Source organism: Elgaria multicarinata, chromosome 2 (assembly GCF_023053635.1).
Source record: "Elgaria multicarinata webbii isolate HBS135686 ecotype San Diego chromosome 2, rElgMul1.1.pri, whole genome shotgun sequence".
Lineage (NCBI taxonomy): Eukaryota > Metazoa > Chordata > Lepidosauria > Squamata > Anguidae > Elgaria > Elgaria multicarinata.
Window position 1 is genome coordinate 121164110 of NC_086172.1, and position 14923 is coordinate 121179032.

Below are 14923 nucleotides of genomic sequence, written 5' to 3' on the forward strand. Positions count from 1 at the left end.
ACGATGGCCTGTGCACACACTAGCTTGGTCCAGGCCTTTGTAAACTACTTGGTCTTTGGGATGGACAGGAGAGGGTAGGCGCTGTTGATTCCGGTCCTCTGTTTTTACCTTTCTTCCAGTGGTGAGACCAGTTTGCACCAGGCTGCAGCCCTTCACCAGCGAACCATCTGCCATTACATTGTGGAGGCTGGGGCTTCACTGATGAAAACAGATCTGCAGGTAAGAGCTTGCTCTGAGAGAAGGGATGATTGGGAATGGCAGAGCAGAATCTTACATGGAGAGGAGGAGGATAATGTACACCGCCTTGGGTTCCTTGGAGGAAAAAAGGTGGGATATAAATGAAATAAATAAATACATTACAGACCAGTTCCTTTGCTCAGCAGGTAGAATGTTACCTAGATTTGTATAGCTTCAAGCAATCCCCTGCAATAAGAATAGAGTATCCTGGAGAAGGGTTGAGGCCAGTTGTCTCCCTGATATGCTAGTTTTCTGTGTATAGGGAGATAATTATTTTTTCTGGCTGGAAAATGTAGACATGCAACATGCACACTACCACCACCATTTGCAACCTGAATTACTGCAGTCATTTTAGTCGGTGGGGAGAGGGGTCAACTTCACTGTTTGATTCTGCTGAATGTATAAACTAGGGGAGTTGTTTCTATTTTAGAGACACTCTTAAGGGCTGCATTCCAGTGGTGGGTGGAGCTGAAGGCCAGAGAGATGGGCCCCAAATACCCCAAATACCAGCATAATTTAGCTTAAACTCTTACTTCCACTAAATTAAGCCTTATGAGAGGCATTTCAACCTTTTAGAACAAGGGAAAAATCTGCTCAAAAGCCAGGAAACCACCAAACCATAGCTGGTTGGGGGGAAAGGGGTGTGTGGCCAAGTGGAGAAACCTGGAGGGCCAGACTGGGACCCCAGCCCCTGAATTTGGCCCAGGGGCTGTGGTTTTGTACCTATGAGACACTGAGAAGGTACTGGTCAGCAAGAGTGCAGTAGATGCAAAGCTAGGGTGCTTACCTCTGAGCTGAGAAGGGAAAGACACACAGGATGTTTTCAGAAGACATCTTAAGCCACAGCTTTAACTATATTGGTTAAGCCAGAAAGCCAGGCCATGTTCAGAAGACACCTTAAACCTCGGCTTTAACCACAATGACTAAGTCAGAAAGCCTTATTCACTGTGGTTAAAGCCATGGTTTAAAGTGTCTTCTGAACATGGCCCGGCTTTCTGGCTTAACCACTGTAGTTAAAGCTGTGGTTCAAGGTGTCTTCTGAACGGGGCCACAATGTATTATGTGAAGATCTGGGCATGGTCTGCGGCATTTAAACCAACAGCTTTGCACAGAGTTAAATTTGTCTCTTATGCTGTCCGTGTTGTTAGATATTTTTTTTCTAAATGAGGGGCCAGAATGTCTCGTTTTCGTCTTCCCACTCTCTGAGGTCACTGTGAGGACAGTCTCGCTGTAGACTTCCCTTCTCCCAGCTGCAGACTGTCAGGCCTCCTTTATGGGGGGATACTCCACCGTGGGAGAGAGGGCATTAAAATGTGCAGACCCAAAGCAATAAGGATGGCTTCTGTCACCTTATGTGAATGGTGCGACCTTTAAAGTCAGAGAATCACAGCATCTTGGAATACAGTAGTCGAGACGCAATTATGCCTTGGTGCCAGAAGAGAGTCGGAGAAAGAATTAAAGTTATCATTTGGTACCCAGGCTCCCAGGGGCTGGCCAGAAACCGAGTAGAAACAAACATGTAATCTCTGGCCAGTGGAGATGCGAATTGTCTTGCCTTGCTGCCCGCTGGTTGTTGTGACCTGAAGCTCAACAGTCAGCTGAGCCAATCGGGATGCAACATGTCATGTTGCCAAAGGCTCCTGGGGCCTGTGAGTTCACCTGACCAAAGTCACTGCTAATGGAGCTATAAAAGCACTGGAGCATTTCAGACAAGCAATATAACCCTTTGCCAACTGCATGAAGATGTTTTATGGCCAATTCTTGGCGGGGGGCCCTTGCTCCCCTAACTTTTAGCCAATGCCGCGGGCATTGCGATGCGAACAAAGCCAAAGTGGGTTTAGCTGGCAATGGAGTGAGTGGCTGTGGAAATGGAGCAGGGCCCAGGTGAGAGAGGAAGGTGGAGTTGTGGGTCTGGGCATCAGCACAAAGCCCAAAGGCTCTTGCACAGTTCAGAGTGTTCCTTTCTTTGCCCACAATTGTGTGTCCTCGCAAAACTAGTACCAGAGAGAAATCGGCTTGCTGTATGAAAGGGGCTCCAGCAACCCCCCAGGTCAGCAGGATTTGTGTTTCTGAGACAGGCAACATGTCTCATTTTGTGATTTTTTTTAAATAAAGCCTCTTGTATTTGCAACAAGTTTGTTATGCATTATGGCCTCGCTGCCAATCTGTCCAAAAACAGGGAGGTACCAAATAGCCAAAAAACCAAAAGAGACACACAATCACAAACTGCCCTGCTCTGATAACTGCATCCATTCCCAAATGTGTTCCAAACCTTCAACAACAATATATATGTAATTTTATACACATGCATCCAAAATGAGCAGCACAGAAAATACCATGGACTAATTAACTACAGCGATTCACAAGTGTGAGCTTTAAAAGTTTGCGGTGCACTTGCGTATGTTTGCGGTTAATTAGCCCGTGGTATTTTTGTACTGTATATTTTGGATGTATGTATATAAAATTATAACATGTGGGCCTATGTTTTAGGTAGCCCCCGATGAAAGAATTAATCTCCAAAACCTTGGGTGGACTGGCACAAAACAAACAGCCACTTCTGCGATTTTGTGTTGCTTTTGGTTTTTTGGCTAGTTGCCCATGTGCCACAAACCTCAACTTGTCTGCCTATCTTAATATGGCATCTGCTGGGTGCTCATGCTGTAATATGGTCCGACTTTGCTCATGCAGACGGAGTAAACTATGTTGTGGGAAACATACACACCTTCTTTCTTAATACATAGTAGCATGGGTTAGCAGCATGACTGAAACATGATTTGGTCCTGGCTGCCCAAACCAGACAACAATGTGGCTGTAGCATATCAGGCTACAGTGGCCAGCAGGCAAGAGGGACCTGAGAGCTCTGATTCCAGCCTTAGATTCTTCATATTTCAAGAAGGGAAGTTCTCTCTCGGCTGTTACTCCTCTTGCAAGAGAAAAGAAGCAATTCCATTTAGCAAAAAAACTCCATGCTGAAGATGCTGACAGTGAGATCCTACGCAATACTGAATCTGTGTGTGTGTGTGTGCCTCTTTTGTATGTGAACCTGTGTTTCTACTTTGTGGGTGGGTTGTGCAAGCCCTTTGCTTCTGCCTTTGTCTTGCCATCGTTTGTGGGGAGAGGGGCAGTGGAAGTTGTGCTTGTTTCTACAGCTGGATGTGTGTGACGGAGCCCCTGCATGTCTGGAACCATTGTGTGTGTCAGTGAAATATAGCTGGCGATTGTCCTTGGGACTCAAGACCCCACGGCGGCCTTCTCCCTGCTGGGATGGCGAGGGCCAGTGTGGGAGGCCAGTCCTCTCCCGCTTTCAATGGAGGCGGCAGAGCGCCAGGTTTTCTTGGTCTTTCTCAGCAGTGAGTTTGTTCGGTGCCGGTGGAGTGTGGGGGTAGTTAATGAGGGGGAGGTTTGTGGAATGGAGGAGGAGGGGGAGACATGGCTGAAAGCTGTTAACAGATTTGCTTTTTATGGAGTGCAGGAGTTCATTAGTGGACGCAGTCCAGATGGCTGCAATAAGTTCGTGAAATGTGAGCCTCCACAGGGATCCAGGAGCGCTAGCGAGACTGTGGGGGTGGGAGGTGGAGGGGTGGTATTTCAGGGCACTCCCCAGGCACACACCTCAACACACACACACACACACACACACACACCCCTTTCGCTTATATTATCCTGGCTTCTGCAGGCCAAGAAAATAAGCTGCTATAGCAAGATTTCAGGGTACAACCGTGCAAAGCTCTCACCTTTTCCCATTTACACAGGCTCAAGTGAGGATGAGCAAACATAGGCCTTTATTTTGCCAGCAAATAGTACACTGGGCTGGGGGAGGAGAGGTTATTGAGGAACTATCGAGCTGTCAAGTGCTAATCTCCTGCCAATCCTTAAACATCCCTTCCCAGGATGCTCCTCAAATTTCCAGTCTTGCCCCTCTTCCACAGCGTCTTGAGGCAACACTGGGCTCCATAGATCGTAGTCACAGACATTTCTGGGGAGCCTCCCTCTACCCATATCTGCACACAGATATTCCAGTGTAGCCATTTGTCTCTCCAGCAGGGTCTTCCTTGAAGCCCTCTCTTGCTTCTGTGTCTTAGTAGTGAGAAGTCTCATTTCTACAGGATTCCTCCTCCTCCCCCCACCCATTTACTGAAAAGTGTACATACAATGGTCAGTTTTTTAAGCAGATGTAGAATCCTGCACATTCGATTTCATCGCCTCATCTGGATATGCGCCACAGTGTCCTTGTGAGATTTGAATCATTTCAAAGCTTGGTAGGTTTTTTTTTAAGCTTTCTGCTCTCTCTCATTACCAATGCATTTTCAAGCTTTCTTTGGCAATATTGAGATTGAAGACTGCAGAAATAAGTGGAGTTGTAAAAAGGGGACTTCAAGAGAGGAAAGAATGAGTTCTTCTTCGTGGTCTCTATGCATCACACATATGGGCTTTGCGCCTGCGCAGAGACCAGACCGGAACCTTCTCTAGCTGAGTGGAACGTTTTTGGCGGGAACCCCTCCCCCACGCTACCGCGCATGTCCATGGGGTTCCCGCCCTTACCTCAGTTCTTCGTCGTCCGCCGTTGTGCCTAGACCGAATAACTTTACCTCTAGCGTTTTCTCTGTTAATCTGTTTAAAATACTTTCTAGCTTACCTTTTCTTCAGCTTTCTTCTTTTTCGTCCTTTTTCTCTCTTTATCTATATAAAAAAAAAAAAAAAAAAGTTTTTTGTAGTTAGATTTCTCCTCAGCGACTTCGGTCGTGTGAGGCCTTTATGGCAATCAAAGCACCATTTAGAAAGTGCGTCAAGTGTGGAGCTAAGCTCCCTCCGTCTGACGGCCATTCTTTGTGCATTATCTGTTTGGGAGAGGGACATGTGGTAGAGACCTGCCACCATTGTATGTCTTTTACCAAACAAACCAGAAAACACCGAGCAGACCGACTCCGCTCCATACTTTGGGAGAAGGCTCTCAAGGCCACAGAGGCCCCTTCGATGGAAAGAACGGCGGTTCATAAGTCTGTTGCCCGTAAAACGGCAGTTACAAAGACTGTTACGGAGAAACCGTCAGACCATAGCACTGAAGTGCAGACCAGAGCAAATAGGGCTGAGATACCCCTCACGCCTGGTCGGTCTTTATCGAGTTCTATGGCTAAGAAAATCTCTAAAACAGCCAGAACTCTGATATCTTCTTCTGAGCCGGAGAAGAAAAAGAAGAAGAAGAAAAAGAGGGACGTGGAGAAATCCACCGTACCGTCACCTCGACATCGGGAATCGGCCAAGAGCCATTCCACACCTCCTGCCGTACCGACCACTTCGATACCGAGGTCACCTTCGGTACCGAGATCTATGTCAGTACCGACGGCCACGGTACCGACATGTCCTCCAAGTTTGTCCGAGGGTGAAATTCGGGATTCAGTGTCGGTAACGTCCGCTCGGCAACCTATGAGGCCGCAAGAACTTGTACAGCCTTCCCCAAGACGGACCTCAAGAACAGATTGGGACAGAGCATCGCAGTACTCTGATTCCCAGCCTAGATACATCACTTATGACTGGGAAAGATACCGTCCTCAACAATATTTTCAAGGGGATCAAGGTTACTACCAGCAGGAAGGTTATTATGCACAACCTCCTCCAACAACAAGAGTCTGCCAGTTGCCTCTGCCTTCTCCATCCGCTCAGTTAATGTCGACGGTATCGACGCCTCGACACCGTGCACAGCAAGCAATACCATCTGCTGCATCCGCTACTGTGCTACCGCAAGACGAACAACATGGTCTGCAAGTGGTGACGTTATCATCACCAGAGGATAACTATCCTTCCGATTCTGAATCTGAACATTCAGTTGCTCCAGCTGCCCCTTCACCTGACGATGCAATCGATGATACAGACCCGTCCTCTCCTTCGGACGATATGGTACGTTTTTCGGACCATATGCTTAGGATGTCCAGAGCATTGGGACTCCACATACAGGAGACAGATGAATCGGTAGATGACCCAATCTATGATGTCTTTCAGTCGACAACGAACCAACGTTTGGCCATTCCTGTTCCTCAAGCCTTGAAACAAACGGCTCAACTGTCTTGGAAAACCCCTGCAGTGACACAGGCAACATCAAAGAGATTGGAAACACTCTATAAAGTTAAGGAAGAGGATGCACAATTTTTGATTCAGCATCCTAAGCCTAATTCCATTGTAGTGGAATCGGCACAGGGACAGTCACAAAAGACTCATTCTGCACCTGTCGACAGAGAGGGGAGAAAATTGGACCAAACTGGCAGGAGAGTTTACTCGTCCTCATCCTTGGGCATCAGAGCATCGGCGTACGAGGCAACTATGGCGAGATATCAGATTTTCCTTTGGGAAAAGATGGGTTCTCTATGCGAACATCTTCCGGAGGATAAGAAGGAGCTCGCAAGAGTATTTCAGAATGAAGCGACAGCCATAGCAAGGCAGCAATTGTCTACCGCTCGACACCAGGTGGATTGCCACTCAAAGTCGATGATGGGGGCCATTTCTTTGAGGAGGCACGCTTGGCTCAGATCAGCCAATCTTACTCAAGAAACGAAATGGAGGATAGAGAGCATGCCATTCGATGGCGAAGGTCTATTTAATACAAAGACCGACGAGACGCTGGACTCTATCTACAAGGCGAGAACAACAGCCAAAAAGATGGGGTTTACTGCTCCTCCTCCACAGACTCAATACCGACAGAAAAGATGGATAAGACCTCCTCCACAACAACAATACCAACAACGGCCTCAATACCAGCAACCAAGGCAGCAGCAGCAACAACTTCAAAGGAAACGGCCTTATCAGAGCCGTTTCCAACAGGAAAAACGTCAGCCCGACTTCTCTAAGAAGCAGCGGGTTTGACTCCTCGGCTCCAGATCCACCCCCTTTTGCGAACCGCCTAGCACCCCATTACCATCAATGGGAGTTAATAACAACAGACTCCTGGGTGCTCACTATCATCAACTCGGGCTATGCCATCGAGCTCGATGCCCTCCCTCCTTTTTCCGGCGTGAAAGTAACGACTCCATCCCCTCCTCTGCTGCTCGAGGTACAGACCTTACTATCGAAGGGAGCCATCTCTCCCGTACCTGCAGAGGAACTCAATCAGGGATTTTTCTCTCGTTACTTCACGGTCCCGAAGAAAGATGGAGGTCTTCGACCGATCATGGACTTAAGACAACTGAACAAGTTCATCACCCCGAGGAAGTTCCGTATGACAACGGTTACTTCAATTCTGCAGCTTCTACAGAAAGGAGTTTGGTTTGCAGTGGTGGATCTGAAGGATGCGTACTTCCACATTTCCATCAGGAAGTCGCATCAAGCTTACCTTCGGTTTTCGATCGGAGCGTCCCAGTACCAGTTCACCGTTCTTCCGTTCTGATTGGCCACGGCGCCGAGGGTCTTCACGAAGGTTATGGCGGTGGTATGCGCCCACCTAAGGCAGAAAGGCATTTACGTGTATCCGTACCTGGACGATTGGCTTCTCGTAGCGGACAGCAGCGAGGCGCTCCAGTCGGATATACTAACCACCCTCAACCTGTTGGACTCGTTGGGGCTGTGGGTCAACCACGAAAAGTCCATTTTGACTCCACAGCAGAGATTGGACTTCATAGGGGTAACCCTATCCTCTCGAGACGGGAGAGCATACTTACCTTCAACCAGGGCAAACACCTTGCAGCAGTTAGCCATCGATACCGAGAGCCGCCGGAAAGTTTCGGCATGGACAGTTCAAAGATTGTTGGGTCTGATGGCAGCTACTACGGCAGTCATCAGATTTGCAAGACTCAGAATGAGGGTATTGCAAACCTGGTTTTTGAGAACTTTCGATCTCAGGCACAATGCTCGACGGACTTACCTTTCGATACCGAAGCAGGTGAGGGCATCCCTGACATGGTGGTTCTCGATGTCGACTCTTCTCGAAGGCGTTCCATTCCAACAAGACGCGCCTTCGGTAACGATCACGACGGATGCATCCTTAGAAGGATGGGGAGCCCATTGCAGCTCCTTAACCTCTCAGGGTCGTTGGTCTCGATCACAGAGGGAGCATCACATCAACCATCTCGAACTCCTGGCAGTAGAAAATGCAGTAAAAGCATTTGCACAGATGATCGAGGGCAAGAATGTCTTGATCGCGACAGACAATACTACTGTAGTGGCATACATCAACAGGCAGGGTGGAACAAGATCACACCCTCTGAACCGTTCTGCACTCAGGATATGGAACTGGTGCATAAAGAGAAGGACTTACCTGACTGCGATCCATGTAGCCGGCAAGGAAAACGTCATTGCGGACTCTCTCAGCAGGTCCTTCCATGTCGACCACGAGTGGGAGCTCGATGTCGAAGTGCGGGAAAGCCTTTTTCGGTACTGGGGCCGTCCTGTTGTCGATGTCTTCGCTACCGAAGACAACGCAATTTGTGCCAAGTATTGCAGCAGGGCAGGAAGAGGAGAGCAATCTTTAGGAGACGCTTTCACCAGGACTTGGAGAGGAAATCTCCTGTACATGTTTCCTCCCTTCCCACTATTGACAAGGGTGATAGCCAAGATCCAGATGGACAACTCCAATTGCATCCTCATCACTCCGTGGTGGCCTCGTCAGACGTGGTTCGCTCACGCCCTTCGGCTATCGAGAGGGGATTACATCAGGCTCCCGTCGACACCGAAGCTACTGTCTCGACACCAGGGCAGGGTTCGACACGCAGATCTGTCGACCCTCAAGATGACTGCATGGAGGATAACAACCACTCCTCCTCTGGAACTAGAACTTTGACTGTGGATCACATTATATTGGCAGCACTAAAGCCTTCCACTAGGAAAACTTATGCAGCAAAGTGGCAAAGGTTTCGGAACTTTGCTTCAGTACAAGATCAAACACCAGAATCTTGCCACTTACCCTTCATCCTCAATTATTTATTGACACTTTTCCAGCAGGGACTTAAGCTCGCATCCATCAGGGTTCACCTTGCTGCGATTACATCTTTTCACCGGGGTGTGGATGGTTTTACACCTTTTACCCATCCAACAACCAAGAAATTTTTGAGAGGGCTGAAGAACACGATACCGACTGTGAAGAGTATCGTGCCGCCATGGAGCCTGTCAGTTGTGCTGCAAGCTCTGACACGCAAACCCTTCGAGCCCATGGCTTCGACAGACCTTAGGCTTCTAACTTTAAAGACAATCTTTTTAGTAGCCATCACATCGGCAAGACGTGCAAGTGAGCTTAAAGCTCTTAGGATAGATATTCCATACACTATCTTTCATAAGGACAAGGTTGTGCTACGCACAGACCCAGCCTTCCTACCTAAGGTAGTGTCAACTTTTCATCTGTCCCAGCATATTACTTTGCCTGCTTTCTTTCCTAATCCAACTTCACCTCTTGAGTCTTCCTTGCATACTCTCGATGTAAGAAGGGCTCTTGCTTTTTATAAAGACAGGACAGAGACATTTAGAAAAACAAAGCAACTGTTTATTTGTTATGGTGAGCCTTCTAAGGGACTCCCTGTCTCCTGCCAACGACTGTCACGCTGGATAGTGGAGACAATAGAATTGGCCTACTCTATTGCTAAATTAGAGTTAGTGAAACCTGTAACAGCTCATTCCACCAGAGCTGTTTCAACGTCGGTGGCTTTCACCAGAGGTGTTCCACTGACTGAAGTCTGTAGAGCCGCAACGTGGTCCACTCCATCCACGTTTGTCAAGCACTACAGTTTGGACACCCGTGCGAGGCAGGACTGCTCATTTGGGAGGACAGTGCTTTCAGAGATCTTCAGATGATGCACCAACCCACCTCCAAAGGTATGTCAGCTTGCTACTCGCCCATATGTGTGATGCATAGAGACCACGAAGAAGAAATGCAGGTTGCTTACCTGTAACTGTAGTTCTTCGAGTGGTCATCTATGCATTCACACAACCCACCCACCATCCCCACTTGGTGGTGTGAGACTTATAAATGACACTGTTTTATTGTGGAATGTACTTTATTTTATTTACTCTCATGTTTATGGGGGCACAACGTCGGACTCCTGTAAACTGAGGTAAGGGCGGGAACCCCATGGACATGCGCGGTAGCGTGGGGGAGGGGTTCCCGCCAAAAACGTTCCACTCAGCTAGAGAAGGTTCCGGTCTGGTCTCTGCGCAGGCGCAAAGCCCATATGTGTGAATGCATAGATGACCACTCGAAGAACTACAGTTACAGGTAAGCAACCTGCATATTTCTGCACTTGGCTATCCCTTGGTCTCTACACACACACACACACACACACACACACACACACACACACACACACAGTGTCTCTTATCCCACTGTTCTTGCACAGTTCTCAAAGCCTGGTTGGTTCATGAGAGAAAGCGAGACTGAATGAAGTCCATACATGCAGCAGCCAAATAGCAACCTGTGGGAATTACATGTATCCTGAAAGTAAAAGCAAGGTCTCCCAGTTCTCCAGTGCCTATATAAACTATGAGGGGCTGTGGCTCGTTGTGATAGAGCACGTGCTTTGCGTGCAGAAGGTCCCAAGTTCAATCCCCAGTCTCTCCAGGTAGGGAAAAACTCCTGCCTGAAACCCTGGAGAGCTGCTGCCAATCAGTGTCAACAACACTGGGCTAAATGGACCAGTGGTCTGACTCGGTAGAAGGCACCTTCCAATGTTCTTAATTAAAGGGGGGCTTGGCATCACAAATGTATAGTGTTTTTGTAATTACTTTTTAAGTTCACCCTGAAATCTTTGGGATAGATAATTCGCAGGTTTCTTTTAAACACACACACACATCTAACCAATCACAATAGAGCACTGGTTCCTCTGAGAAGGGAGAAGAGATGAAGACCTTACTTCAACCAAGGATGTTTCTGCTCTAACATCTCCAGTTGATATTTTTGTTTGTTTCCTTCCTTGCAGGGTGACACACCCAAGCACAGAGCTGAAAAGGCAAATGACCCAGACCTGGCTGCCTACCTTGAAAATCGACAGCACTACCAGATGATCCAACGAGAGGATCAGGAGACAGCCGTGTAGCACTCAGCGTGCCTTATCTCTGCCCAGGGAGCAGAAGAGCAGAGTGGCACAGGTGCCTGACCAGCCTTTCCTTGAATATCCAGCATGGAGAGGATCCAGGGCTTTGTTTGGGCTTGGCCATGACACTGTTATTTATTAGTGCAGTGGGTGTTGAGCAATGCTGACTCCATGTCCCACCAACACCACATTCCACGGATGGGACTCTGCTGCTCGTTGTTCCCTTCCTGTCAGTCTCCAGGTCCTACTGAGGGCCACTGCTGCTCCCTCAAAGCATTAAGAAGGATGCTCTTATTCTTTTCCCATCACTGCTGGAGCCCCCGCTTGTGACGTCTGGGCGCTTGGGCTGTAATGTCTCTAAGGGATGGCGTCCGCAGCCCTTTTGGGTCTCCTGTTGCTCAGTTCCACCTTTCTTCCCCCACCCCAACGTTCCCAGCAGTGGGTGCTGCCTTTCTCAATAGTTTCATCAGTAGTAGTACCCATTGTCCTGGCAATGCCATGTTACTGGAAAATCGCTGGCACAAATCTTGACACACAACAGAACATAGGGGTGAGAAGGCTGGTGGTGTGCTAGAGCCCTGCCTCTGCGATTGACACATCACAGTGTTCAATTGCTTGTGTGGACCTTGAGTGATGGTCACACAGGCAAACAGCCTGAGTAGCCAAAGCAAGCCATAGGCCAGTCTAGCATCCTCCCAAATGCAGTATATCCCCCCGTTCACCTTGGTTCCTCCCACTTGCCCTGTTAACCCCATACTGTGTGTCCCATCCTCTAAGGGGTGCTGATATAACAGGATGTAAGTGCCTGATACATCCAGAGAACACCATGAGAAACCCTCCCCCCTCCAACTTAGAGTAAGCTGCTCCAAGTTGACTTTTGAGCCTGCTGCACTAGACATTTTGAGCGAAGTGCCTCCTCCCAATCTTTCCAACTTCCCCAGTTCCCCCCCCCCACCATTCTCATGTATTGCCTTACCTCTCCTATTTGCACTCACTGACTTCGCGAACAGCAGCCTGTTGTGAATGTGTACAAAATGTGTTGAGGTAGCAGGGTGTTTGCTGAGAGGACAGGGGCTCAAACCTTACCCTGCGTAGGCCATCAGCTCTTGTCACAGTTAGGAATCAAGGGCTCCTGGTAGGAGGTTCGTTTTTTTGTTTTCTTTTAGGGTGATATAATCATACACTGAGATAAAGGGAACTGAATCCATTAACCAGTGTTAATGGCACGCTGCATCCATATATCCAGGGACCAGTAGTTAGAGGTGCTAGCAATAAGGGTTGGAAAAGTTCCTGCATAGTCTCCTAATTCCTTGTCTGAACAGGAATGGCCTTTGCAGTTTATTCCTAGACATGAACACACTCAGCCTCCCCACAGTGTCCTGGTGTCCAGATTTACCCAAAATTATTGTAGCCTGGTATGCATCCCCTTCATAGTATGCAGATGCCCTGAGCACTAATGGAAGCAGATCCTACGTTTCTTCCTAAGATCTTTGCTTAACCAGGTCTCTCAGCTCTAGCTCTGGTTTTGCTAAATCAAAACATACAAAAGAAACAAACTTAGGAGGAATTCCTTCTTTGACATGATCAGGCATGGGTAGCAGAAGTCTTGTTTTCAATAGAGAGGCCTCCCAAGTATTCTGGGCCAGTTGCATTTAACCAGCCTGCATGTCTCTAGCTGTGTTAAAGCTACTTTCAGTCATCCTCAGAATATATTGAGCAGGTAGTCAGCTGGCCTGATGCTGGCTCCATATGGAGTGGGAGCAATAACCACAGAGAGGCCCAGCTGACTTGCAGTTGCAGGAGGGAGTGCAATTCCATAAACAGGCAATTCTGCCAGTAGGTTAAGGGAGTGAGAGCTCTGCTTAGCCTTGGGAAGAGTGCGCTAGCGGTGGATGAAAAAGGGTTTGAGGAGTTTAAATCTGCAGTTTGGGGCAAGAATGCTTAAACCTCAATGAAGCTGCGAGCTATTTTCTGAAACAATTGGAAGATGAGTGGCTTTCTGTGGAATGACGACAACATTGGCCTGCAAAGGAGCACTGAATGTTAGGAGGCTGTAAAAGATGTGTTTGCTCACTTAACGTTTTTACATTGGTTCATCTTAGAGAGCCTGGGAGTTATGGAAAAGCTAGTGGGAAAGGGAGCCTGTCCACAAGACTAATCAGTGTTTGTTTACTATAGATACAAGAGTTGAATTTGAAGGGAGGAACTGCACAGACATGTTGGGATTTTCCACATTTTGGAAGGCTTAGCAAGATCAGGGTCAGGAATTTGCTACATTTCATCCAGCAATCATTCTTCATTAGGGAATAACTGGTATCTGCCTGGAAGCTTGTCTTCCTTCAAGTCTGCCTTTGCTAACTTTCTGTACCTAATGCCATTCTGACTTTTGAGGTATTGAGAACCCTTGATTGCAACTGAGACGTTGGCACATGCCCTTGTGTCCATTTGGATCCCTTTGAGACCTTGCTCTTCCCACCTAGCTGTGTCCCTGGCACCATCTAGACATGCCACCATGCAACGAAGTTCACACATAAGGATACTTGCACAGCACTATTGACACAGGTCCCAGGTGAGAGGTGGGCAGTCCTAAACCAGACATTCATTCAGGTTTCATCTCTGCGATATCCTCTTTCCCTGCATTCCCCTCTAGAGGTGTGATGGTAAAATAAACAAGGCCCTTTAGGCAATTCACGCTTGGCGCAAGCACACAGCCGTGTCTTTCAGCCTTGCACAACTGCCATACCAATAAAGGCAACTTTACATCCTACTGTGGCTCAGGTGGAAGAGAATGTCCTGACGTTGACAGTCACACAAGGCCCCACCACTGACGTATGGCAGGGCTCATGTTTTGGTCTTCTTAAATAGTCAAAAATGCTCTCTTATAGCTGGATGTACAGGCCAGCCCCTGGAAGTGTTTATACCCCATGAGCCTGCTGTTATTTCTTTCCCCCTTTTATATGTCTTCTTAAATTTTGTACAGGTAGTTCAAAGCACACTGTTTCCCCCATCCCCCTTTGTATGTGTGTTTGTGCATGCGTGCGTGTCCTAAGCTGAGTTGCTGTGCAATTCAAACCTTGGCTTGTTTTACTCCAAGGGGGAGGAGCGTGTTTGAGGGTGGGTTTTCCCCCCCTGTGCAATACCTACTTCCTGTCTCCTAGATTCAGACTATTAGGACATGCTGGATTGACTGTATTATTTTGTAACTGTGTTGGAAGCTTGTGCTTCTGTTGGCTTTCTTCTTGACAGTTTAAATGTTTTGTTGGGTTTTGCCATTAAAATGTAACGATGGACATTTTACTTCCCATCTATTTCATTTTCTACCTATGGTGATGGTGTTTATAACAGAAAAGAAATTCTGTGCTCCCAAGAAAATACAGCGGTTTTCCAATTTTTGTGGACATACTTGGAGAGACGAACTGTTTAGAGAGGCTTTTGAAAGGGGGGTGGGGTGGGGGTGGGAGGACAGATCAAATTACCGGCCTCCTTCCATTTACTTCCTGGCATCTCCTCTGTGCCACTGTTAATCCCCAACCTCATCCTTGCAGGCATTGTCAGCGATGGGTGTGGGTTTCCTAGCAAATTCTTCTTCTTTTTTAACATATTCTAACATATTGTTAGATTAGGGAGGAAAAGTATAGGCAATGTGTCATGAAAATGGCCATGTACACTTATGTTTCCATTTC

The 14923-nt window shown here is 47.7% G+C and overlaps 1 protein-coding gene across 5 annotated transcripts in view; it reads left to right on the top strand.

Annotated features, from left to right (window-relative positions):
- The window catches only part of DGKZ (diacylglycerol kinase zeta), a 118857-nt gene extending 104320 nt beyond the window's left edge, over window positions 1–14537 (top strand). For all 5 annotated transcript variants that reach the window (XM_063117465.1, XM_063117466.1, XM_063117467.1 and 2 more), the window contains 2 exons: window positions 120–219; window positions 11127–14537. In XM_063117465.1, coding sequence (XP_062973535.1) covers window positions 120–219; window positions 11127–11243 — 217 coding nt within the window. In that variant the 3' untranslated portion in view covers window positions 11244–14537. The remainder of the gene's footprint in view (window positions 1–119; window positions 220–11126) is intronic.
- Window positions 14538–14923: the final 386 nt, after the last annotated feature.